This window comes from Pseudophryne corroboree, chromosome 3 (assembly GCF_028390025.1).
Source record: "Pseudophryne corroboree isolate aPseCor3 chromosome 3, aPseCor3.hap2, whole genome shotgun sequence".
Lineage (NCBI taxonomy): Eukaryota > Metazoa > Chordata > Amphibia > Anura > Myobatrachidae > Pseudophryne > Pseudophryne corroboree.
In genome coordinates, this window is record NC_086446.1 from 596,013,674 (window position 1) to 596,039,860 (window position 26,187).

Here is a 26,187-nt window from a genome sequence, read left to right on the forward strand (position 1 = left end):
GCAATGAGTAGCTGGGTTGTCACCTAAAGGAGAGTCACGTGAGGATTGGTGAGCTGACGGAATGCTGGGAGAGTCAGTAATGCAGGAGATTCACAGATCACTGGTTGGAACCAGTGCAATATTGTAGAGGAAGCTGAGGGCATCAGCAATGCAGACAGTTCACTAAAGGCTGGGTAGCACCAGCATAATAACTGTAGAAGAAGCTGAGGGCATCAGCAATAACTGTAGAAGAAGCTGAGAGCATCAGCAGTAATCGTAGAGGAAGCTGAGGACATCAGCAATGCAGACAGTTCACTGAAGGCTGGGTGGCACCAGCACAATAATCATAGAAGAAGCTGAGGGCATCAGCAAAAACCGTAGAAGAAGCTGAGGGCATCAGCAATAATCGTAGAGGAATGTGAGGACATCAGCAATGCAGACAGTTCACTGAAGGCTGGCTGGCACCAGCTCAATAATTGTAGAAGAAGCTGAGGGCATCAGCAATAACTAGAAGAAGCTGAGGGCATCAGCAATAATCGTAGAGGTAGCTGAGAACATCAGCAATGCAGATTTCCAGATGCTGGGCAAACTGTGGCAGCACAGTGGAGATTCCTAACGCTGTGTAATGCAGTGTCAGCACTACTGGTTTCCCAGGTGCTGCAATGTAGTGATTCTGCACAATGTATAAATTAAAGCTGCAAGGTGGTAGACAGCAGTAGTAGGTTTTCCGTATACTGGGGTGCGCTACCTTGCACAGCAGTTTAACTGGAAGCTGGTAAAGATTGGCAGAGTCTCTAATGCCGCTAGGGATATAGGACAGTCCCTCTGGATCAGTGGAGAACTTCCAGTGAATCTGGAGATGCCGGGATGTAGTGGCAGCGATGGCCCCTTAAATCATCCAGGTTGTCAGGAGATGACAACTGCACTGAGTTTATTACTAGCAGGATATTCTGGAGCTCACTCCAGGCTTAGAGACACCAAAGCACTGACAGCTTGCTAGTGTTGAGACCTGGAACTTATACCCAGTGTTTACAGCTAAGTAGATGAGCAGCTCACATTTATTTTATTTATTTATTAACAGTTTCTTATATAGTGCAGCAAATTCCGTTGCGCTTTACAATTGGACACAATGATACAACAAAACTAGATAATAAACAAAGAGTCAGAGGTAGGAAGGCATTGATATACAAGGAAAGGCATTATCTATTGCATACTTGTCCACTGGATTGCAAAGGTTCTAGGTGGGTTGCATGATATCACATCACAGCAATGAAGAACCCTGGTCAGAAAGAAGGGAAAGTGAAGAAAGAGAAATATGTGTAGGATATGTGCGGACTGTACAGTGGGGATATAGGGGGTCATTCCGACCCGTTCACACGCAGCGGTTTTTCGCTGCTGTGCGAACGGGTGCAGAATGCACATGCGCGGCTGGCGCAGGGCGCGACATTGCCCGGCGACGGGAAGCCGGGTTAAGTCGCGGCTTCCGACGGGAGTGGTCGCATCGGCGACCGCTATGAAGATTGACAGCAAGGAGGTGTGGAGGGGTGGATCCGGACCGTTGAAGAGCGTTTTCGGGGAGTGGTGAGTATAACGCAGGCGTGTCCAGGTCAACGGAGGGCGGAGGAGTGACGTCAAAGCCAGGCCCATCATTGCTGGATCCATCGCAAAGGGTAAGTAGGTATATAGGGCTACTCTTCTTCTGCTTGAATTTTTTTTAGCTTAGCAGGGCTGCACAAGCGATCGCAGCCCTGCTAAGCTAAAATACACTCCCCCATAGGCGTGGACTGTTGATTGCAGCAGCAGCTAAAAGTTGCTAGCTGCGATCAACTCGGAATGACCACCATAATCGGATAGGAAAGCTTATGAAGGTTGAGTGAGCGGTTCTGGAATGTGAAGCTAGCCTGAAGAGGTGAGTTTTCAGGGGCGTGGCTAAAATACACTCCCCCATAGGCGTGGACTGTTGATTGCAGCAGCAGCTAAAAGTTGCTAGCTGCGATCAACTCGGAATGACCACCATAATCGGATAGGAAAGCTTATGAAGGTTGAGTGAGCGGTTCTGGAATGTGAAGCTAGCCTGAAGAGGTGAGTTTTCAGGGGCGTGGCTATGATGATGCAAACTCATCACCACACCCCCGTACCGCCTCCTCCACGCCCCCTCTTGTGTGACCTAGCTGCTCCCTCCCGGAGGGAGCAGCCACAAAGTAGGTAAGTATGACGTTAGAAGACTAGGGGAGAGTCTTATTGTGCGTGGTATGGCATTCCAGAGTGGGTGCAGCCCGAAGGAACAATCGTACATGGGAAAAAGTAATGAGTGTGGATGAGAGACATTGATCTTGTGAAGATCGGAGAGGTCGGGTTGGGAGATATTTTGAGATGAGCGAAGAGGTGTACATTGGTGTAGTATGGTTAATGCCTTATGTGTGATTAAAAGTATTTTATATTGAATACGGTAGAATACAGGTAACCAATGGAAGGACTGACAGAGTGGATCTGCAGACGATGAATGTCTAGCAAGGAAGATCAGCCTCGCAGCTGCATTCAGAATGGATTGTAGTGGTGAGAGTCTCTTTTTGGTAAGACCAGTAAGAAGACTATTGCAATAATCAATGCGGGAGATAATGAGAGCATGGATTAGACATTAGAGTTTTTGCAATGTCTTGTGTAAGGTATGGTCGTATTTTGGATATGTTTTTTAGATGCATGTAATATGATCTTGAGACAGATTGAATGTGGGGACAAAGGACAGTTCCGAGTCAAGTATGACACCTATGCAGCGAGCTTGTGGGGTAGGATTGATTGTTGAGTTCTCAACAGTGATACAGATATCAGGTTCGTAACTACTATTGGCCGGTGGAAATATAAGTAGCTCTGTTTTGGAAATATTAAGTTTGAGGTGTCAAGATGACATCCAAGATGACACATGATGTGGAAGCGAATCCGGATTGGCTCCTGGAAGATCAGCTGACTGGAGACTGTCATGGGGCTGTTCATAGAGGTGAGCGGCATGCTCGACCAGAGCTGGCTGCAGGACAGGGAGCCGCTAGTACAGAGTCACGGCGCCGCGGCCGGACACATCAGGGGAGCGCCCGGATGAAAGATAGTGCCCAGGCTTGCGGCAGAGGTGAGCTAAAGCGCGGCTAGGGAGCGGAGATAACCTCCTTTTTGTGACAGGTGACTCCTGTAGTGTTCCCTTCTTTCTCAGCTGTGGCTCCCTCTAAAAGTCAAGTGGGTGGGCGCGCACATAACATATGCTAATGTAACACTTCCTACACACAGGGATGCCTCAGTGCTCCTGGGTCAGTATAAGGAGTATGAATGTGTTGGGTCAGTAAGAGGGGTGTGGTATGGTATGCCGGCGGCAGGGCTCCGGGTGACCAGCATACCGGCAGCGTGACGAGCGCAAATGAGCCCCTTGCGGGCTCGCTGCGCTCGCCACACTGTGGGCACTGTGGCGCGCCAAGGGAGAATATCTGTGGTATGCCGGGTGTTGGGATTCCGGCGCCGGTATACTGTGTGCCGGGATCCCGACATTCGGCAACCTGAAGACCACCCAGTAAGAGTATATGACAGTGACATTACTGTGTTTCTGTCTCTCCTGCTCCCAGGTCACCCACTTTCTCCCTGTCACCCCTGCCTTCACAGCCACCCAGTATCTCCCTGTCACCCTGTGTCCCCAGTCACCTACTATCTCCCTATCACCCCTGCCTTCCCAGACACCCAGTATCTCCCTGTCACCCCTGCGTCCCCAGTCACCCACCGTCTCCCTATCACTCTGCCTCCCCAGTCACCCACTTTCTACCTGTCACCCCTGCCTTCCCAGTCACTCACTATCTCCATTACCCCTGCCTCATCAGTCACCCACTGTCTCCCTGTCACTCCTGCATCCCCAGTCACCCATATGTAAGTGACCACCCTTTGTAGGTTTCAAGTGTCAAATTTGTGGCCCAAGACTATTTAACCCTCGCAAAACTACAACTACTTATTCAAAATGGTACAATATGGTGCCTTTGCTCACTGTTCCAGTCAATTTCATGCCCTAAAGTTTGCTGGCGCAGGCAAAATACAACTGACATTTTTTGTAAGAGATATGGTTTCTTTATTTGTACAATGTTATCTGAGTGATCTAACTTGATTTACATTTTTTTACTACAATATGCTCTGAATAAGAAGCTGGAGCATGAATAAGATGTGAATAAGAAGCTGTAGTCAGCCCCAGCGATGGAGGGGGAGGAGGGGAGAGGGGAACAGTGGCAAACGCAGGATTTCTAGAGGGGGGCTTCCAAATCCAGTCCGCAATCCCCCACTCTGCGGAACATTGGAGTCTGGGGGAGAGGTAGAAGAACCTAGTAACGACCCTGGACATTAATGTACACCTGGGTCTTTTATACACTGGATAGTGCACGGAATACAGTATTAATATTTAACACTATAGGGTACAGGCTGTATCAAACATATTTAAATAATATAAACTATATAAGTGGTCAGGAACATATTAAATATACCATAATAAATAAATACACAGACAGAACCAGTACTGCTTTTCTAAGCATACATTCTCCCACCTCATGGTTAGGCACCTGTCTCTTCTTTCTGGCAGCTACTCTCTGGTCCAGTGCATTGACTGAGGACTCAGATCCAAACACATAGCAAACTTGGTAGAAGAAGCTGCTACCACCAGGCCCCAAGGATCATGGGAGCCTCAAAGATACGCCACTTAGTGCCCGGCAGGGTTGGGAGCAGTCTTGTCTAATGAGAGTCAGAAGGCAGTGCAGGGTAGAGTGATGTGTGGTGTGGCCCATAGGGCAGCGAGCTGTAGGCAGTGCGGACACGGCCTTAGAGTGACTGAGCGGCGTAAGTGTGTGCTGATTCCTCCGGGTCCAGCTATATTGCAGGCCGATATATCACTGTACCAGGCCCCCAAGATTTATGTTGCTGGCCCTGGTTGTAGCATGAATAAGAAGTGAATAAGAAGCTAACTTCAGCCTCATAGGTTACAGACACTGGGCTAGATGCATCATCGCTTGGAGAGTGATAAAATGGAGAGAGAGAAAGTGCCAGCCAATCAGCTCCTAGCTGCCATGTTACAAGCTGTGCTTGAAAAATGGTAGTTCGGAGCTCATAGGCTGGTTCTTTTTCACTCTCCATTTTATCACTTTGCAAGCAATGATGCATCTGGCCCTGTGTTTGAAAAATGACAGGAGCTGATTGGTTGGTAATTTATCACTTTCCAAGGCTTAGCACATCTGCCCCTGAGTGAGTCACTGACACTGTCTGGCAGCAATGCAGCCTGCATCAGAAACTATGTGCCCTGATGTAGCAAGCGTGATAGTGTATTTTTACTTTATTTATAGTTAGTTAATAGATTATTTTCAGGGGCAATCGCCGGATTTCTTCCAAATGCAATTCAAAATATTCTGCTCTGCGGAACATTGGAGCAAGTGCGGGAGTTTGGGGGAGTGGTAGCAGAACCTAGTACAGTTCCTAGACAAATATGCACACTCTGGCCTTTTTATACACTGAACAGTGTATGGAATACAGTATTAATAATTAACACTATAGATAGTCTACAACAGTCGTTCTCATACTGTGTACCACTACCTAGGCACCCTGGGGTGCCGCAGTGCACTTGTAGGGGTGTCTTGGATTGGTGGTACGGGACCAATTCCTATTATTTATGGTTAATGTAATATGCAAAACCAGTGCTGATGGCTGTCAATCATAAAACGTGGACAAACAGAAGCAAATCTTGTTCTTCACCACACAACTGAACTTAATAGGCCCTACACACTGGCGGATATGCCCCCTCCTCCTTCCCGACGGACACCCCAGCGGGGGGGAGGGGGTGACGGTGGGAGTGAAGTTTCTTCACTCCCCCGTCACTAGGGAGGCCAGTCCCGGGCCGTTTTTTCAATCCCGGGATTCGGGATTGAAAAACGGTCAATCCCGGGATTTCCGGGATCCCGGGATTGCAGTAGGGATCAGAGAAAGTTGTAGGGAGCAGCGCTGGAGAGAGGGTGTAGGTAGCGGTGCGGGAGGTAGGGAGGGTGTAGGTAGCGGTGCGGGAGGTAGGGAGGGTGTAGGTAGCGGTGCGGGACTCAGGAGGGAGGGTGTAGGTCGCGGCAGGGAGGGTTGGTAGCGGCGCGGGAGGGAGGAAGGCTGTATAGGGAGCACTGAATGCACGGAGGGAGGGAGAGAGGGTGGGTGTAAGTAATAGTACTTACTATTAGGCAGGCGGCAACCATTAACACTCTGAACGCAGCGGCATTTCAAATGAAGCGCCAGCCGCCAGCCAACCAGAGCTGGCGGACCGGCAGCCAATCAGGGAAGCGGTCGCTCCTGATTGGCTGCCCCTGCAGCTTCCCTGATTGGCTGCCGGTCCGCCAGCTCTGATTGGCTGACGGCCGACGCTACATTTGAAGTGCCGCCGTGTTCAACTTGTTCATGGCTGCTGCCCGCCTAATATTTGTAAGTACTATTACTTACACACCCACCCTCCCGCCGCCGCGCATGCTCCAATCCCGGGATTCAAATCCCGGCATTTTTGGGCCCAAATCCCTACCCGTCACCCGGCCCCATAGCCCTGAATGCTAATATGGACGGTATTGTCCATATTGGCATGCATGTATGAACGACCCGGCACCAACGATGAACGAGTGCGGGTCCGCGCATCATTCATCATTGGTGCATACACACTGAAAGATATGAATTATATCTTTTTCATTAATGAACGAGATCGTTCATATCTTTCAGTGTAATCGCTTAGTGTGTAGGGCCCATTGGAATGAGATATAAACATAATTTACTTAATTTAATAATTCTTTCTAAATTTTGCAATAATTAACTTTTGGACTAGGGGTGCTGTGAAAAAAATTCTGATGCTCTAGGGCGCTGTGAGTCAAAAAAATGAGTGAACCACTGGTCTATAGTATAGGCTGTACCAAACATATTTAACTAATATAAATAACAAGTTGTCAGGAAAAGGATAAACATCCCATAATCCTATATAATAAAAGGCTAACGCTGTTTCTCACCTTTCTGAGGGGAATTCAAGTGTTTTTCATGACAGCGGCCACTAGATGGCGCCCCCACGGACCAATTCAAGTGTTGCTCCGTTTGGGTGCACACAGCTGCGAACTCTGACATTACTGTGATGTTGTTCCATCACGTTGATTTGCTGGCAATTAGTAAATTAATAAATGCATAAACATAATATAATCAGGAGGAGACAGAACTGCACTTTTTAAGAACACAATCTCCCACCTCATGGTAAGGCACCTGTCTTTTCTTCTTGGCAGTAACTCTCTGGTCCAGCACACTGAACATTCAGATCCCCACATACAGCAAACATTATAGGTGAAGCTGTTACACTGGGCATGTGTAGCAGCAGGGCCGGTTCTAGCCCTTGTGGCGCCCCGGGCGAAAATAGGGGCGTGGCTTCAAAAAGGGGCATGGTCAGTTATGCCCCCTGTAGAGTTGTGCCCCCATTTGTGCCCCCAGTAGAGTTGTGCCGTTTACAAAAAAAAAATTAATACTCACCATCCCCGCTCCTTATTCCCGACCGCTGCTGACCTCCGTCTCCGGCCGCCGCTCCTCCTCTGATCTATGGGAGAGACGTCATGACCATAGCACAGCATAGACACTACAGGTCAATTATGACCCCTAGCGTTTATGTGCTGGTCCCACAATGCCGTGTGGTAAACGATGACGTCATCGCGCACCGCACAGCAGTGACAGCACAGCACCGGGAGGCACCACCAGTAGCGGATCTTGCCACGGCGACGGAGCCCTCCGGATGGTGGCGGCGCCCCGGGCAAAAATCCTGTGGGCCTGTAGCAAGATCCGCTATTGTGTAGCAGCTCCACTGCGTCACTTAAACTGCATGTTGTAGCAGCACCACTAGTAATTGTATTAAAATAGGATTTTAATACCTATCGGTAAATCCTTTTATCTTAGTCCATAGAGGATGCTGGGGACACTTCAAGAACCATGGGGTATAGACGGGATCCGCAGGCGACATGGGCACTTTAAGACTTTAAAAGGGGTGTGAACTGGCTCCTCCCTCGATGCCCCTCCTCCAGACTCCAGTTATAGCAGTTATAGGAACTGTGCCCAGGGAGACGGACATTTAGAGGAAAAAGGATTTATTTTGATTTAAACTAAGGTGAGATACATACCAGCTCACACTTCAAGCATGCCGTACAACATGGCATTTAACCCAACGCATGCAACGGCATGAATAACGACAGCAACAAGCTGATTATAAACGCAACACAACACATGTGTAACCATAACCAATGACTGCAGATACAGTACGCACTGGGACGGGCGCCCAGCATCCTCTACGGACTAAGAGAAAAGGATTTACCGGTAGGTATTAAAATCCTATTTTCTCCTACGTCCTAGAGGATGCTGGGGACACTTCAAGAACCATGGGGTTTATACCAAAGCTCAAGAACGGGCGGGAGAGTGCGGATGACTCTGCAGCACCGATTGACCAAACAAGAGGTCCTCCTTAGCCAGGGTATCAAACTTGTAAAACTTTGCAAAAGTGTTTGAACCCGACCAAGTAGCTGCTCGGCAAAGCTGTAATGCCGAGACCCCCCTGGCAGCCGCCCAGGATGAGCCCACCTTTCTGGTAGAATGGGCCTTCACCGCTTTCGGTAACGGCAATCCAGCCGTAGAATGAGCTTGCTGAATCGTATTACAGATCCAGCGTGCAATAGTCTGCTTGGAAGCAGGAGCCCCAATCTTGTTGGGATCTTACAGGACAAACAGAGCCTCCGTTTTCCTAATCTGAGCCGTTCTGGCTACATAAATTTTCAAATCTCTGACCACATCTAGAGACTTTGATTCCGCTAAGGCGTCAGTAGCCACTGGCACCACAATAGGTTGGTTCATGTGAAACGATGACACCACTTTCGGCAGAAATTGCTGACGAGTTCTCAACTCTGCTCTGTCTTCATGGAAGATCAAATAGGGGCTCTTGTGAGAGAAAGCCGCTAATTCAGACACCTGCCTTGCAGAGACCAAGGCCAACAGCATGATCACTTTCCAAGTGACGAATTTCAACTCTACCTTACGTAAAGGTTCAAACCAATGAGATTGCAGGAACTGCAACACCACTTTAAGATCCCATGGTGCCACCGGGGGCACAAAGGTAGGTTGGATGTGCCTTCTTGGATTCACACCAAGACACATATTTTCTCCAAATACGGTGATAATGTTTTGCCGTTACTTCTTTTCTAGCCTGAAGAAGTGTGGGAATGACTTCACTGGGAATACCCTTTCGGGCAAGGATCCGGCGTTCAACCTCCAAGTCGTCAAGATCCTCTCGTAGAGGAAGAGGCCAGGGATCTCCTACGAGCAATTCCTGAAGATCTGGTTACCAGGCCCTCCTTGGCCAGTCTGGAACAATGAGGATTGCATGAACCCTTGTTCTTCTTATGGTCTTTATCACTTTTGGAATGAGTGGAATTGGAAGGAACACATATTCCGAATGAAACACCCACGGTGTCACTAGGGCGTCCACCGCTATTGCTTGAGGGTCCCTCGACCTGGAACAATATCTCAGAAGTTTCTTGTTGAGGCGAGACGCCATCATGTCTATTTGAGGAATTCCCCAACGACTTGTCACTTCTGCAAAGACCTCTTGATGAAGACCCCACTCTCCTGGATGGAGATCGTGTCTGCTGAGGAAGTCTGCTTCCCAGTTGTCCACACCTGGAATGAAGACCGCTGACAGAGCGCTTGCATGCCTTTCCGCCCAGCAGAAAACTTTTGTGGCCTCTGCCATTGCCGCTCTGCTCTTCGTTCCGCCCTGGCGGTTTATGTACGCCACTGCTGTTATGTTGTCCGACTGAATCAGGACGGGCAGATCACGAAGATGTTCCGCTTGTAGCAGGCCGCTGTAAATGGCCCTTAAACATTCTGGAATTATGTGTAGACAAGCTTCCTGGCTTGACCATTTTCCATGGAAATTTTCCCCTTGTGTGACTGCACCCCAGCCTCGGAGACTCGCATCCGTGGTCATCAAGATCCAGTCCTGGATCCCGAACCTGCGTCGCTCTAGGAGGTGAGAGCTGTGCAGCCACCACAGGAGTGAGATTCTGGTCTTGGAAGACAGGATTATCTGTCGGTGCATGTGCAGATGGGACCCGGACCACTTGTCCAACAGGTCCCACTGAAACACTCTGGCATGGAATTTGCCAAACTGAATGGCCTCGTAGGCCGCCACCATCTTCCCCAGCAACCGAGTGCATTGATGAATCGACACTCTTGCTGGTTTCAGAATCTGTTTGACTAGGTTCTGAATTACTAGAGCCTTTTTCACTGGCAGAAAAACTCTCTGTAATTCCGTGTCCAGAATCATACCCAAGAACGACAGACGTGTCGTCGGAACCAACTGCGATTTTGGCAAGTTTAGGAGCCAACCATGTTGTTGCAGAATTGTCAGGGAGAGCGTAATGTTCTGCAGTAATTGTTCCTTGGACATCTCTTTTATTAGGAGATCGTCCAAGTACAGGATAATTGTGACTCCTTGCTTGCGCAGGAGAATCATTTCCGCCATTAATTTGGTGAAAATTCTCGGAGCCGTGGACAGACCAAACGGCAACGTCTGAAACTGATAATGGCAATCCTGCACTGCAAACCTCAGGTAAGCCTGATGTGGAGGAAAAATGGGAACATGCAAATAGGCATCCTTTATGTCTACCGACACCATAAAAACCCCTTCCTCCAGACTGGATATCACTGCCCAGAGAGATTCCATCTTGAGTTTGAATTTCCGTAGGTAGAAATTGAGGGATTTGAGGTTCAGGATCGGTCTGACTGAGCCGTCTGGCTTCGGGACCACGAACAGGCTCGAATAGAAGCCTTCTCCCTGTTGCGACAAAGGAACCCTGACAATGACTTGATTTTGACACAATTTCCGTATTGCTTCGCATACCACCTCCCTGTCTGGAGGAGAAGCTGGTAAGGCCAATTTGAAAAATCGGTGAGGGGGAACGTCTTGAAACTCTAGCTTGTACCCCTGGTACACTATTTCCAAAACCCATGGGTCTAGGGACGAACGAGCCCAGAACTGACTGAAGAGTTTGAGACGTGCCCACACCGATGCGGACTCCCGCAGAGGAGCCCCAGCGTCATGCGGTGGATTTGGCAGAAGCCGGAGAGGACTTCTGCTCTTGGGAACTTACCACAGCCGGTGACCTCTTTCCCTTTCCTCTTCCTCTAGAAGCAAGGAAGGAAGACCCTTGCCCTTTTTTGAATTTATTGGGCCGAAAGGACTGCATCTGATAGTGGTGCGTTTTCTTTTGTTGTGCAGGAACATAAGGTAAAAAAGATGACTTACCCGCGGTAGCCGTAGATACCAGGTCAGCGAGGCCGTCACCAAACAAGACACCACCTTTATACAGCAGAGACTCTATCGCCTTCTGAGAGTCAGCATCAGCATTACATTGATGAATCCACAATGCTCTCCTAGCTGAGAATGCCATGGCATTGGCCCTTGATCCCAAAAGGCCAATATCCCTCGCAGCTTCCTTTAGGTAGGCTGCAGTGTCCCTGATATAACCCAGCGTCAAAAGAATGCTATCCCTATCCAGGGTATCTATCTCAGATGACAAGTTATCTGCCCATTTTTCAATAGCGCTACTCACCCACGCCGATGCAACGGCAGGTCTCAGCAGCGTACCCGTAGTGACATAAATGGATTTCAATGTATTTTCCTGCTTACGATCCGCAGGTTCCTTTAGGGCTGCCGTGTCAGGGGACGGAAGCGCTACCTTTTTGGACAGCCGTGATAGGGCTTTGTTCACAGTGGGGGGTGATTCCCACTTTTCCCTATCCCCAGAGGGGAACGGATATGCCACCGGAATTCTCTTGGGAATCTGAAACTTCTTGTCAGGATTTTCCCAAACCTTTTCAAAAAGAGCGTTCAGTTCATGAGAGGGAGGAAACGTTACCTCAGGTTTCTTTCCTTTAAACATACAGACCCTTGTATCAGGAACAGCAGGGTCCTCCGTGATATGTAACACGTCTTTTATCGCCACAATCATGTACTGAATGCTTTTAGCCAGTTTTGGATTTAATCTGGCATCACTATAGTCGACACTGGAGTCAGAGTCCGTGTCGGTATCCGTATCTGCTAACTGGGTAAATGAACGCTTTTGTGACCCCGAGGGGGTCTGAATTTGTGACAACACATCATCCACGGATTTTTTCCATGCCTGGCTCTGAGACTCAGATTTATCTAATCTTATTTAACAAAGCCACATTCGCATTCAAAGCACTCAAAACATTTACCCAATCAGGAGTCGGCGGTGCTGACAGGGTCACTCCCACAGCCGTTTCTTTCCCTAATTCAGTCTCCTCCTGGGAAGAGCACTTAACCTCAGACATGCCGACACACGTGTACCGACACCCACAAACACACTGGGCATATAGGGGACAGACCCACAGTAAAGCCTGTCAGAGAAACACAGAGCGAGTTTGCCAGCTCACAACCCAGCGCTTATCCCAGTTCTGAAATCCCTTATATAAAGCCTCAGACCCGTTAGCGCTTTTATAATTTCATATACAGCACCAAAATAACTGTGCCCTACGTTTTGCACCCTGCTACTTGTACAGCAGTGTAGAGGAAGGACCAGCGTATCTGCAGCTCTGTGAAGAGAAAATGGTGCTGATGAGAGCTGTGAGGGCTAAGCCCCGCCCCCTTAATGGCGCGCTTCAGCCCAGCTATTTTGTAAAATATTTATACTGGAGGGGGTTCGGATTTAGTGCCTAGGCACTTAAAAACCACATTGCCAGTCCATATTGAGGATTTTTATGCTGCCCAGGGCACCCCCCCCACCCACGCCCTGTAGTGCCGTCTATGTGTGGGAGCATGGCGCGCTGTGCGGTACCTCAAAGACGTCACTGAAGTCTTCTGTCTTCTTCTACTCACCTGTCTTCTGACTTCTGGCTGTGTAAGGGGGGTGACGGCGGGCTCTGGGAACGAGCATCTAGGTGTACCTAGCGTTCAGACCCTCAGGAGCTAATGGTGTCCTGTAGCCAAAGAAGCAGAGCCTTGAAACTCACAGAAGTAGGTCTGCTTCTCTCCCCTAAGTCCCACGAAGCAGGGAGACTGTTGCCAGCAGTTCTCCTTGAAAATAATAAAAAAGTATTTTTCAGAGAAACTCAGGAGAGCTCCTCAGAGTGCATCCAGTCTCACTGGGCACAGAATCTCTAACTGGAGTCTGGAGGAGGGGCATAGAGGGAGGAGCCAGTTCACACCCCTTTTAAAGTGTTAAAGTGCCCATGTCTCCTGCAGATCCCGTCTATACCCCATGGTTCTTGAAGTGTCCCCAGCATCCTCTAGGACGTAGGAGAAATACTATTGCTTTTGTTGTCATAATTTGAGCCAATGACCAAGAGGATCCAGTTTCTGGGCAAGATGAAACAACACCCCCCCCCCCCCAGCATTTGCCTATGATTTTTCTTCCATACATGTCATATTTGTCTTAATCACCCGAAGCGTATACATAAGAATAACTATGTAATATGCAGGGAGTACAACTGAAACGACCCCACAATATTAATCACATATTGTACATACTTTGAGCCCAAAACAGAAAATAACTCAGGACAGAGACGAGCGTCATCGTACATTCCCGGCACCGCTCGGCAGCAAGCAAGCACAGCTCTCCGCGCATGCGTGTTGGCGTCCTAGTGTGCGCCTGCGCCAGCTCTCCGGGCCAGTGTGAAGAGTCTCACGTAGAGCAGAGGCTGAGGGGCTGGAAGCTGCCTGGAAAGAGGGGTGGAGGGAACAGCAGGATATAAAACACGGGCCGGGACCGGGCACTGGTAAAAAGTGCGAAGAGTGGCGCAGCCCTGAGAAGAGGTGAGAGAGTCGTTCCTGCACTAACCCACGCAGATCACTATGCGGTGAGAGATCCGTTCCTGCACTAATCCACGCAGCTGAGTATGCCGTGAGATTTCCGTTCCTGCACTAACTCATGCAGCTCACTAAACTTTCACTGCCGTCACGTCACAGCCACCCCAGGTCATGTCCTAAACTGTGCCCTGAGCAGCCATAAATCACAGAACATGCAGCTCTGCAGTGTATGCATTGTGTACTGTGGTTGGGGATGGTGTGATCTGAGTGGTCGTAAGAGAGATGTGCTGACTGCTCTGACATGACATGTTTTCCGTTTTCTGTGATAGCTGTGAAACTCTACGAAGCACTGCCATTTATATAAGGCTAAGCTGTTAACTGTCTGCTCTGGCATTTGTCTGATGTGTTATAAAGTAGCCAAGGGAATTAAAGTGTCCAAGTGCTGAAGTAACTTTGGGTAACCATGCCATGATGTTCCCTGACTGATGCTGAAGTACCTCTGAGAATCCATACAGGAATGTTCCCTGATGGTGGAGTACCTCTGAGGAACCATACAGTAATATTCCAAGTGGTGGTATGAAGTACATCTGAGGAACCATACAGTATTCCCTGAGTGGTGGGAGAGCACCATATAGTAATGTTCCCTTTGGTGGAATATTATACAGTAATGCTCCCAAATTGTGGAGGAGTACCTCTGAGGAACCATACAGGAATGTTCCCTGAGTGGTGTTGAAGTACTTCTGAGGAACCATACTGGAATGTTCCCTGATGGTGGAGTACCTCTAAGGAACCATACAGTAATATTCGAAATAGTGGTATGAAGTACATCTGAGGAACCATACAGTATTGTTCCCGGAGTGGTGGGACAGTACCATATAGTAATGTTCCCTTTGGTGGAGTACTATACAGTAATGCTCCAAGTGGTGGTGGAGTACCTCTGAAGAACCGTACAGGAATGTTCCCAGAGTGGTGGTGGAGTACATCTGAGGAACCATACAGTAATATTCTGAGTGGTGGTGTGAAGTACATCTGAGAAACCATACAGATTGTTGCCTCAGAGGTGGTGGAGTACTATACAGTAGTTCTCCAAGTGGTGGTGGAGTACCTCTGAGTAACCATACAGTAATGTTCTCTGAGCGGTGGTGGTGGTGGATTACCATATAGTAATGTTCCCTGGATGGTGGTGGAGTACTATACAGTAATATTCAGAGTGGTGGTGAAGTATCTCTGAAGTATGCAGTGATGTTCCCTGAGTGACTAAGTACCTCTGAGTTACTGTACAGAAATATTCCCAGAGTAGTGGAGTCATTATACTGTAATGCTCCCTTATTACTATCAGGTCAGTGATGAAGTCATATATGCTAGGTGTGTGTTTGGCTGGTGTGTGTGCTGTGCTGGGTGATTGCTCCCTGTCCTCTGCATGAGCTGCTTACTGGGCAATGCTGAAGTTGTGTGTTGTTGGCATTCCCTTTTTCTAGTTAATAAGGCTCCCCTAGCTTGCCAGACATCTACCCCTCCAGTGTGTGATGATGGTTATAGAAGGGGATGGGTATGCAAACAGGCTGCTTGTTCTCCTTTTATTTTCAACAGAAGCAGCAAAGCCCACTAGAAATTTCTAGTCTCTTCTTTACGCCTCCTCCCAGTGATTTGTGTAGAAAATCAGTGTTTGTCATAGATTTAGACAGATCCTGTATGCAGACTTGATGTGTAAGAAGGCAGCAATGCTGGAATTGAGTGATTTCTGCGGAATAGACATGGCTCTGGGGGTCTGTGACATTCCCCAAGTGGGGGAGGGGTATATAGAGATATATACGTGGCAGAGGCTTCCACATTCATCCTTACTACTCCAGTATCCCTTTCCCAAACAGCTGCTTCCGCTACTTTATTTACTTGTACACTGGTTTATAGAAATGGCTTTACAATTTTATTAATGTCCAATATTTCCATCTTAGTCTTGTAATACTTTTAAAGTCTTGTGTCCCTGTAGCAGGGTGGTGTGTTGCACTGTGATGGTTGGACTGGAGCCAGTCAGAAGTCCGTTTAGATTTTTATCCTGGCACTGGCTTTTAGTACAAATTCTTTTACAGATTTTTTTTTTTTTTGCCTTTAAATATAGTAATAAATAAAGTGATCTAATTGACATCAATCCATTAGTATTTTTGGAACTTTTTTTTTTTTTAATTCTTTCCTTCAATAAATTCTTTCCTTAGTGCTAGGGATCTGAAGATACTATAAATTCTTCTTTTTTTCATTAATTATTTAATTCTATTATGTTGTCATTCTTTACTGAATATTTGTGTTTATACTAACGAATGTACTCAATAATGTATAATTAATGAATATATTTTATACAAGGATGAATATATAAAAAATTATGGTAGTTGGTATAGAGTTACTGTTTTTTTTTGTTTTTTTTTACGGATTGTTTTTGTTTTTTTTTCATTCTCTTTTTGCATTCTGCTTAGATGTTTATAATGCCTGTATAAAGTGATTATTTTTTGGCTTAATGGCTGCAACAACTGGTTTTCAAAGTGTGCACATCTGTAAAACTCACGATGCTCCTTATTCCAAATTTGTGTAGCACACAGCCCACAAAAGGGGTGTAGTCAAACCACCTTAAAACCTCAGGAGTACGTGACTTCTGCAATTCTAGTAATGGACACCAAGTATAATATAATGTATGGAGAGGGTACATGTATTCTATAGCTTTAATCCATTGCTTTATTTTTAATACATCTAATTTAAAATGTGTACTTGGTTGCATAATTCCAGTAACAAGTATAAATCTACATAAAATATGCCCAATTCATTATGGACTGATTAAGAGAATTTGTTAGATGAGGATAATAAGTAATATATGCTGAGTTAAAACATATTTGGTTAAAGAGGTGGTTTTTTTCTTGTTTTTTGGATGAATGTAATCTCTGGGGTGAAAGTGAATAGGGACTACAGATGTTTGAATCTGACTGGCTGGAAGATACTATTGTAGCAATAGTTTAAGATGCAGTCAAGCTGGTTTTTAGGCATTGCTGGACCTTCTTTTTTGGGATGCTCCTAGGCTTACAGTGGTGGTATCCAAAGTATATAAATAAATATGGTGGTATATGTTGTAACTATGTTTTCCCCCAAACTCTACAAAAAAAAAAAAAATAATCTCCCTAGTAAGGTTTCATGGATGATGGAGGTCACAACATAATACTGGAGTCTCAGCCAGCTGGGCAGTGGCTGAACTGCCACATTCTACAGGAAATGGCTACAACTCTTGTACCAAAGTAATTGCACCCACAGTGCAGCTGTTTTACATACAGTACAAAGATGAAAACTAAACCGAAGCATTTATGTATTACCTATGCAAAAAGCAACTAATCCAAAGGATATTGCATAATCCATGGGTCTTCAACGTGCGGCCCCCCATCTGCTGTGGAACTACACATCCCAGCATGCCCTGCCTCCGTTTTAGCATGCCTTAATAGCAAACCTTTGGCAGGGCATCCTGGGATTTGTAATTCCACAGCAGCTGGATGTCCGCAGGTTGAAGACCCCTGGCATAAGCCAAATAATATACCCCAATATAACTCTTGTTTCAACACTTAAGGCCCTATTTAAATCATTTAACGCTAGAAAAAGCATGTAACCATGTATGACAACCTGTTCCAGTGACTTGCATGATCACCTGCATCTGTGGGCTGGATCAGTGGTAGTGAGCTTTTTGAATGGTAATGTAAATGCTTTGGGGTTAATGGTGACAGCCACGAGTGTAAGCGCTGGTTTACGTGATTGCATTTTAGATGCAGTGCCACTGACAACTTTGTAATCTGTGATTAACCGGCGTGAGGCTGTTGAAAATAAGACTTATTATAAATAATTACGCCCTTTGTTATATTAGATTGCAATTTCTACACTATTCAGTCTCTAGGTCGACCACACTTAGGACGACAGTCATTAGGTCTACCACTATTGGTCGACATGACAAAAGGTCGACATGAGTTTTTCACATTTTTTTTAATTTTTAGAACTTTATCATACTTTACGATCCACGTGGACTACAATTGGGAACGGTAACCTGTGCCGAGCACAGCACCTTGCCCGAAGCATGGTGAGCAAAATGAGCCATGCGAGGGGACACTGTGCACTAATTGGGGTTCCCGGCCACGCTACACAGAAAACGACACCATTTCAAAAACAGACAAACTCATGTCGACCTTGCTCATGGTGACCTAATGCTTGTGTCGACCTATTTTGGGAGTCGACTTAGTTACTGTCGACCCAATAAATCACACCACTTTGTATAGTTGGTAGACATGTGAACCAACAGTCTTCGGAGAATTCTTCTCTAGTACAGTGTGTTATTCTTTTCATAGCAAAACAAGTATCCCTCCTTTTCATGGGGGTCATTCCGAGTTGATCGCACATAGCAACTTTTTGCTGCTCGTGTGATCAACTAGACGCCGCCTATGGGGGTGTGTATTTTAGCATAGCAGGGCTGTGAACGCTTGTGTAGCCCTGTTATGCTAAAAATGTTTTGTGTAAAACCAGACTAGCTCTGCAGTTACTTACCCTGTGCGATGGATCCAGCGATGAAGGTCCCGGAATTGATGTCAGACATCCGCCCTCCAAATGCCTGTACACGCCTGCGTTCTCCACGCCCGGAAAACGGTGAGTTGATGCCCCGGAACGCCTTCCTCCTGTCAGTCTTCTTGCAGTTGCCGCTGTGACCGCTTTCTTCGTACACGGCGTCGCTGCCCGGCGACGGCCGTCACTGGGCAACAACGCGCCTGTGCAATGCGGCCGCTGCGCATGCGCAGTTCCGACCCGTTCGCAACACTGCGATAAACCGCAGCGTGCAAACTGGTCGGAATGACCCCCATTATTGGTAGTACTGCAACAAAGCCTACTTGTTGACACAATTACATTGTGGTTTATTAATGCTGGGGCATAGTGGGTAGTATTATTACATGAGGTAATGTAATCAATACCCAGTTATGGCCTATCTGTGTGGTGTTTATATGTTCTCCCAGTGCTTGTGTGCGTTGTCTGGGTGCTCTGGTTTCCTCATACACTCCAAAACATACTGGTTAATTAAACTGACAAAAGAATCACTAATATGTCCTTATATGTTAGGAAATTTAGGCTGTAAACTGTGGAATAGGGACTGATATGAATGACCTACAGTATAGTCTCTATTGCTCAGCACTATATAAACAATAACAACAGTGTTTTAAGAAACCGTGAATAACGCATTGATGGCTAAATATTTTAATTTTCATGTGCCCAGCACCCATTGCTGCACCGCCAGGGCTGGCGACATGGGGGGTCAAAGGGGGCACCTGTACTGGGCCCCAAGGATACACCACTTAGTGTTTGGCAGGGATGTGAGCTGTCTTGTCCAAATAGGGCAGCGATCTGTAGGTGGTGTGGGTGCAGCCTCAGAGTGACTGGAGACTCACACACAGTGACTGTGCAGCACAAGTGTGCACCTGCTTTTCTGGGGCCAGCTCTGTTGCAGGCAGGTACAGGACATCGCAACCGCTCCCCTGGCCAGGATACCCATGCCGTGCGCCGGCCTCTACTGGTGGGGTGTGAGGCACGCATGGTTCCTGCTGTGCTTTGTTTGGGTCTGGATACTGGGGAGTGCAGCTCAGGTGAGTCTCTCTCCCCGGGGTTTATATATAAAATCTGAGGGGGCCCCAGATATATCACTGTACCGGGCCCCAAGATTTCTGTTGCCAGCCTTGTATGCCGCTATAGGGCTTGCCAGCCAGTAGGGAGTTAAAGGTTTGAATTGGGGGAGTGGTAGCTCCTCCAAAAACAAGCATTCCATAGCGGCCTGGAGTAAAAATCCATTGTAATATACAAGGTGCTGATCTGAGCAAGCAGAGCTGCTGTCATGTCCCACTGTTATGTTTGCAGGACAAACTACATTTGTTTCTTGAAGCTAGAAGACTGTAATTGTGCTTGCTAATGCTCAACTTTTCTTGTCTAGCTGTTTGTTAACATGTAACACTAGTTCTACCAGTTAAAACTTGTGTACTGATTAACAGAGCTGGATAATGAGGGTGCCTATCCAGGTGCCCCCACATTACCCCCTGGTTGGCTCTTGGTAACCTCACAATTTCTTACATCTGCTGCTGGGAGCCTGATCCTGGCACTGCTGGCAGCATCGCGCACGTGATTTAGTATGCTGTGATGCTGCTGTTAAGGGGTATAGCGGTGTTAGGTGAGCGGGCAGGGGTCAATTTTATTTGTGGTGGTCCCCAACAATTTAATTGCCTCAGGACTCACACAAGTCTCAGTCCAGCCCTGCTGATTAATGCTCCCTTTCTTCTTTTCTTTTTTTCTTTTTTCTCATACGTCCTAGAGGATGCTGGGGACACCAATAGAACCATGGGGTATAGACGGATCTGCAGGAGACATGGGCACTTTAAGACTTTCAAAAGGGGTGTGCACTGACTCCTCCCTCTATGCCCCTCCTCCAGACTCCAGTTTTAGAATTATGCCCAGTGAGACTGGACGCACTACACGGGAGCTCTACTGAGTTTCTCTGAAATAAGACTTATTGTTAGGTTTTTTATGTTCAGGGAGGCTGCTGGCAACAGTCTCCCTGCTTCGTGGGACTTAGGGGAGAGAAGTATGATCAACTTCTAGTGAGTTTAATGGCTCTGCTTCTGGCTACAGGGCACCATTAGCTCCTGAGGGTGCTGATAGCTGGGTACGCCTAGATGCTCACTCCTGCAGCCGGCCGTCACCCCCTTACAGAGCCAGAAGTCAGACAGGTGAGTAGAAGAAGATAAGAAGACTTCAGTGACGGCATTCTCTGAGGTACCGCGCAGCGAACGGACGCTGCGCGCCAGGCTCCCACATACACATAAAGCACTACTGTGTGCAAGGGCCTGGGGGGGGGGGGGGGGTTGGGGGGAAGGGGGGCCTGGACAGCTAAAAATCCTCAGCATACACCGGCAAGAAGGGACATTAGGGCCAAGGCACTGTCCCAAACCCTGCCAGTATAATCAGTTATTAAAAGAAGCGGGGCGGAAGCGCCCACAGCTCACTCGGCGCCATTTCCTCTCTGCAGGCTGCAGAGACGCTGGTCCTTCCTCAACATTGCTGACAAGTATCAGGGTGCAAAACGGGGGGGGGGGGGAGCAGATTATTTGGTGCAATATACTTTGATATTAAAAGCGCTGCAGGTCTGGGGCATTTATTAGGTGCTTCAGAACCGCTGATTGAGCGCTGGGGTGTGAGCTGGCAAATTCCCTCTGTGTCTCTCTGACAGGCTTTCTTGTGGGTCTGTCCCCTATAAGCCCAGTGTGTTTGTGGGTGTTTATTACACGTGTGTCGGCATGTCTGAGGCTGAGTGCTCCTCACAGGAGGAGGCTGTATTAGAGACACACGGCGGCGGGGGTGACCATGTCTGCACCGCCGACTCCTGATTGGGTAAATGTGTTGAATGCTAATGTGGCTCGTATTAGTAAGAGATTGGACAAGCCTGAGTCTCAGACCCAGGCATGGAAGAAATCTGTGGAGGATATGTTATTACAAGTCCAGGTCCCCTCGGGGTCACAGAAACGTACGTTTGCCCAGTTGGCAGACACTGATGCCGACACGGACACTGATTCCAGTGTCGACTATAGCGATTCCAGATTAGATCCAAAATTGGCAAAGAGCATTCAGTACATGATTGTGGCAGTTAAAGAGGTATTACATATCACTGAGGACCCTGCTATTCCTGATAAAAGGATCTGTATGTATAAGGAAAAGAAACCTGAGATAGCGTTTCCTCCCTCTCATGAATTGAACGCTCTATTTGAAAAAGTCTGGGAAAGCCCTGACAGAAAGTTTCAGATTCCCAAAAGGATTCCGGTGGTTTATCCGTTTCCCTCTGGGGATAGAGAAAAGTGGGAGTCACCCCCCATTGTATACAAGGCCCTATCGTGGTTGTCAAAAAAGGTGGCTCTTCCGTCAGCTGGCACGGCAGCCCTTAAAGACCCTGCGGATCGTAAGCAGGAAAATACGTTAAAATCCATTTATACGACCACAGGTACGCTACTCAGACCGGTCATTGCATCTGCGTGGGTGAGTAGTGCTATCGAAAAGTGGGCAGATAACTTGTCATCTGATATAGATACCCTAGATAGGGATAGCATTCTCTTGACGCTGGGTCATATCAAGGACGCTGCAGCTTACCTGAAGGAAACTGCGAGAGATATTGGCCTTTTGCGATCAAAGGCCAATGCCATGGCATCTCAGCTAGGCGAGCATTATGGATTCATCAATGGAATGCTGATGCTGACTCCAAGAAAAATATGGAATCTCTACCATATAAAGGTGATGTCTTGTTTGGTGACAGCCTCGCTGATTTGGTATCCACGGCTACCGCGGGTAAGTCATCATTTTTGCCTTATGTGCCTTCACAACAAAAGAAAACACACCACTATCAGATGCAGTCCTTTCGGCCCAATAAATATAAGAGAGGGCGAGGTTCTTCCTTCCTTGCTACTAGAGGAAGAGGAAGAGGTAAAAGATCACCAGCCGTGGCGGGTTCCCAGGAGCAGAAGTCCTCCCCGACTTCTGCCAAATCCAGCGCATGACGCTGGGGCTACTCTGCAGGAGTCCGCACCGGTGGGGGCACATCTCAAACTCTTCAGTCAGTCCTGGGTTCATTCGGATCTGGACCCATGGGCTTTACAAATAGTATCCCAAGGGTACAAACTGGAGTTTCAACACGTTCCCCCTCGCCGATTTTTCAAATCGGCCTTACCAGCTTCTCTTCCGGACAGGGAGGTAGTTTGCGACGCAATACAAAAGTTGTGTCAAAATCAGGTCATCGTCAAGGTTCCCCAGTCACAACAGGGAGAAGGCTTTTATTCGAGCCTGTTTGTGGTCCCGAAGCCGGATGGCTCGGTCAGACCAATCCTAAACCTGAAATCCCTCAATTTCTACCTAAAAACAAAAAACAAAAACAAAAAAAAATTCAAATTCAAGATGGAGTCTCTCCGAGCAGTGGTCTCCAGTCTGGAGGAAGGGGATTTTATGGTGTCGGTGGACATAAAGGATGCCTACTTGCATGTTCCCATCTATACATCAGGCTTACCTGAGGTTTACAATTCAGGATTGTCATTACCAATTTCAGACGTTGCCGTTTGGTCTGTCCACGGCTCCGAGGGTTTTCACCAAAGTAATGGCCGAAATGATGGTTCTTCTTCGCAAGCAAGGAATCACAATTATCCCGTACTTGGACAATCTCCTGATAAAGGCGAGATCCAGGGATCAGTTGGTGAAAAACGTTGCACAGTCCCTGCCAGTTCTTCAACAACATGGTTGACTCCTAAACTTACCGAAATCGCAGTTGATTCCGGCAACGAGGTTGTCATTTTTAGGAATGATACTAGATACAGAAATACAGAGAGTTTTTCTTCCAGTGGAGAAGGCTCTGGAAATCCATAGAATGGTCAAACAAATTCTGAAACCAGCAAGAGTGTCAATCCATCAATGCACTCGGTTGCTGGGGAAGATGGTTCCGGCCTACGAGGCCATTCAGTTTGGCAGATTCCATGCCAGAGTGTTTCAGTGGGACCTGTTGGACAAGTGGTCCGGATCCCACCTGCTCATGCACCGAAGGATAATCCTGTCTTCCAAGACCAGAATCTCACTCCTGTGGTTGCTGCACAGCTCTCACCTCCTAGAAGGACGCAGGTTCGGGATCCAGGACTGGATCCTAGTAACCATGGATGCAAGTCTCCGAGGCTGGGGAGCAGTCACACAGGGGGAAAACTTCCAAGGAAGATGGTCAAGCCAGGAAACTTGTCTCCACATAAATGTTCTGGAGTTAAGGGCCATTTACAACGGCCTTCTACAAGCGGAACATCATCTTCGCAGTCTGCCCGTACTGATACAGTCGGACAATGTAACAGCAGTAGCGTACATAAACCGCCAGGGCGGAACAAAAAACAGAGCGGCAATGACAGAAGTCACAAAGGTTCTCTGCTGGGCGGAGAAGCATACAAGCGCTCTCTCAGCAATCTTCATTCCAGGAGTGGACAACTGGGAAGCAGGCTTCCTCAGCAGACACGATCTCCATACAGGAGAGTGGGGCCTCCATCAAGAGGTCTTCACAGAAGTGACAAGTCATTGGGGAATTCCTCAAATAGACATGATGGTGTCGCGTCTCAACAAGAAGCTTCAGAGATATTGTTCCAGGTCAAGGGACCCTCAGGCAATAGCAGTGGATGCACCGGTGACACCATGGGTGTTTCAGTCGGTGTATGTATTCCCTCCACTTCCTCTCATTCCAAAAGTGCTAAAGAGCTTAAGAAGAACAAAGGTTCAAGCGATCCTGATTTCCCCGGACTGGCCAAGGATGGCTTGGTATCCAGATCTTCAGGAATTACTCATAGGAGATCTCTGGCCTCTTCCGCTACGCGAGGACCTGTTACAGCAGGGGCCGTGCGTTTACAAAGACTTACCGCGGTTCACGTTTGACGGCATGGCGGTTGAATGCCAAATCCTGACACGAAAGGGTGTTTCCAGTGAAGTCATTCCCACACTTCTTTAGGCCAGTAAGTGGGTTACGTCGAAACATTACACCGTATTTGGAAAAAATGTGTCTTGGTGCGAATCCAAGAAGGCTCCTGCGGAAGAATTTCAGCTAGGACGTTTCCTCCATTTTCTACAAGCAGGTGTGGATGCGGGCCTAAAGTTGGGCTCAATTAAGGTACAGATTTCAGCCTTATCGGTTTTCTTTAAAAAAAACAATTGGCCTCCCTTCCAGAAGTTCAGACGTTCGTGAAAGGTGTGTTGCACATCCAACCCTCATTTGTGCCTCCAGTGGCACCATGGGATCTTAACGTGATGTTGCTGTCCTTCAATCACATTGGTTTGAACCTTTACCAAAGGTGGAGTTGAAGTTCCTCACTTGGAAAGTGGTCATCCTGTTGGCTTTGGCATCCGCAGAGCGGGTGTCTGAATTAGCGTCCTTATCTCACAAGAGTCCTTATTTAATCTTTCATGAAGATAGAGCAGAGTTGAGGACTCGTCAGCATTTTCTGCCGAAGGTGGTTTCATCTGTCCACATGAACCAACCTATTGTGGTGCCAGTGGCTACTGATGCTGTCGTTGAGTCAAAGTCTTTGGACGTGGTCAGAGCTCTGAAAATCTATGTCGCCAGAACGGCTCAGATTAGGAAAACCGAGGCTCTGTTTGTCCTGTATGCTCCCAACAAGATTGGGTGTCCTGCTTCCAAACAGACCATTGCACGCTGGATCTGTAACACGATTCAGCATGCTCATTCCACGGCCGGATTACCGTTACCATAATCAGTAAAGGGCCATTCTACTAGAAAGGTGGGCTCGTCCTGGGCGGCTGCCCGAGGGGTTTCGGCATTGCAATTTTGCAGAGCTGCTACTTGGTCGGGTTCAAACACTTTTGCGAAGTTTTACAAGTTTGATACCCTGGCCGATGACTACCTCAAGTTTGGTCTATTGCTGCTGCAGAGTCATCCGCACTCTCCCGCCCATTTTAGAGCTTTGGTATAACCCCATGGTTCTATTGGTGTCCCCAGCATCCTCTAGGACGTATGAGAAAATAGGATTTTAATACCTACCTGTAAATCCTTTTCTCTTAGTCCGTAGAGGATGTTGGGCGCCTGTCCCAGTGCGTACTGTATCTGCAGTTATTAGTGTGGTTACACGCATGTTGTGTTACGTTTATTGTCGGCCTGTTGCTGAAATCGGTTATGCCGTTGGCGTGTGTTCTGTTGATTACCACGTTGTGCGGCATGCTTGAGGTGTGAGCTGGTATGAATCTCAACTTAGTTTAACAATAAAGCCTTTCCTCGAAATGTCCGTCTCACTGCGCACAGTTCCTATAACTGGAGTCTGGAGGAGGGGCATAGAGGGAGGAGCCAGTGCACACCCCTTTTGAAAGTCTTAAAGTGCCCATGTCTCCTGCGGATCCCGTCTATACCCCATGGTTCTATTGGTGTCCCCAGCATCCTCTATGGACTAAGAGAAAAGGATTTACCGGTAGGTATTAAAATCCTATTTTTTATTACATTAATCCTCCAATGGGATATTTAACAGTTATGGTCAATATAGGGTGTGTAATTGATGTAGGGATGAGCATGCAAGATGATGAGATACTACAGTTTGGGCGGCCATGTAATGCTTAACAATCAAGGGGATAAATTTACTGACCAGCAATCCCTTTTCTGCATGTTTAAGCCCAAAATGTAAAATGGCGATGATGCACTGTGAGTTGCTTGTAATATAACGGCCATTTTGAAATTCGGGCTTAAATGCGATTAGAAGCATCTGATTGAAAAAGCCCTACTTGACAAA

General features: G+C 47.5%; 1 protein-coding gene across 6 annotated transcripts in view; it reads left to right on the forward strand.

The window, feature by feature from the left end:
* Positions 1–26,187, forward strand: part of P4HA1 (prolyl 4-hydroxylase subunit alpha 1) — a 320,719-nt gene that overhangs the window by 70,494 nt on the left and 224,038 nt on the right. For 2 of the 6 annotated variants that reach the window (XM_063961485.1, XM_063961480.1), the window contains exon 1: positions 13,699–13,902. The exons of 1 other annotated variant lie outside the window; for it this stretch is intronic. In XM_063961485.1, coding sequence (XP_063817555.1) covers positions 13,898–13,902 — 5 coding nt within the window. In that variant the 5' untranslated portion in view covers positions 13,699–13,897. Of the gene's footprint in view, positions 1–13,697; positions 13,903–13,926; positions 13,947–26,187 lie in introns of those variants that run through there. 3 more of the 6 variants (XM_063961482.1, XM_063961483.1, XM_063961481.1) reach the window with 3 other exon arrangements.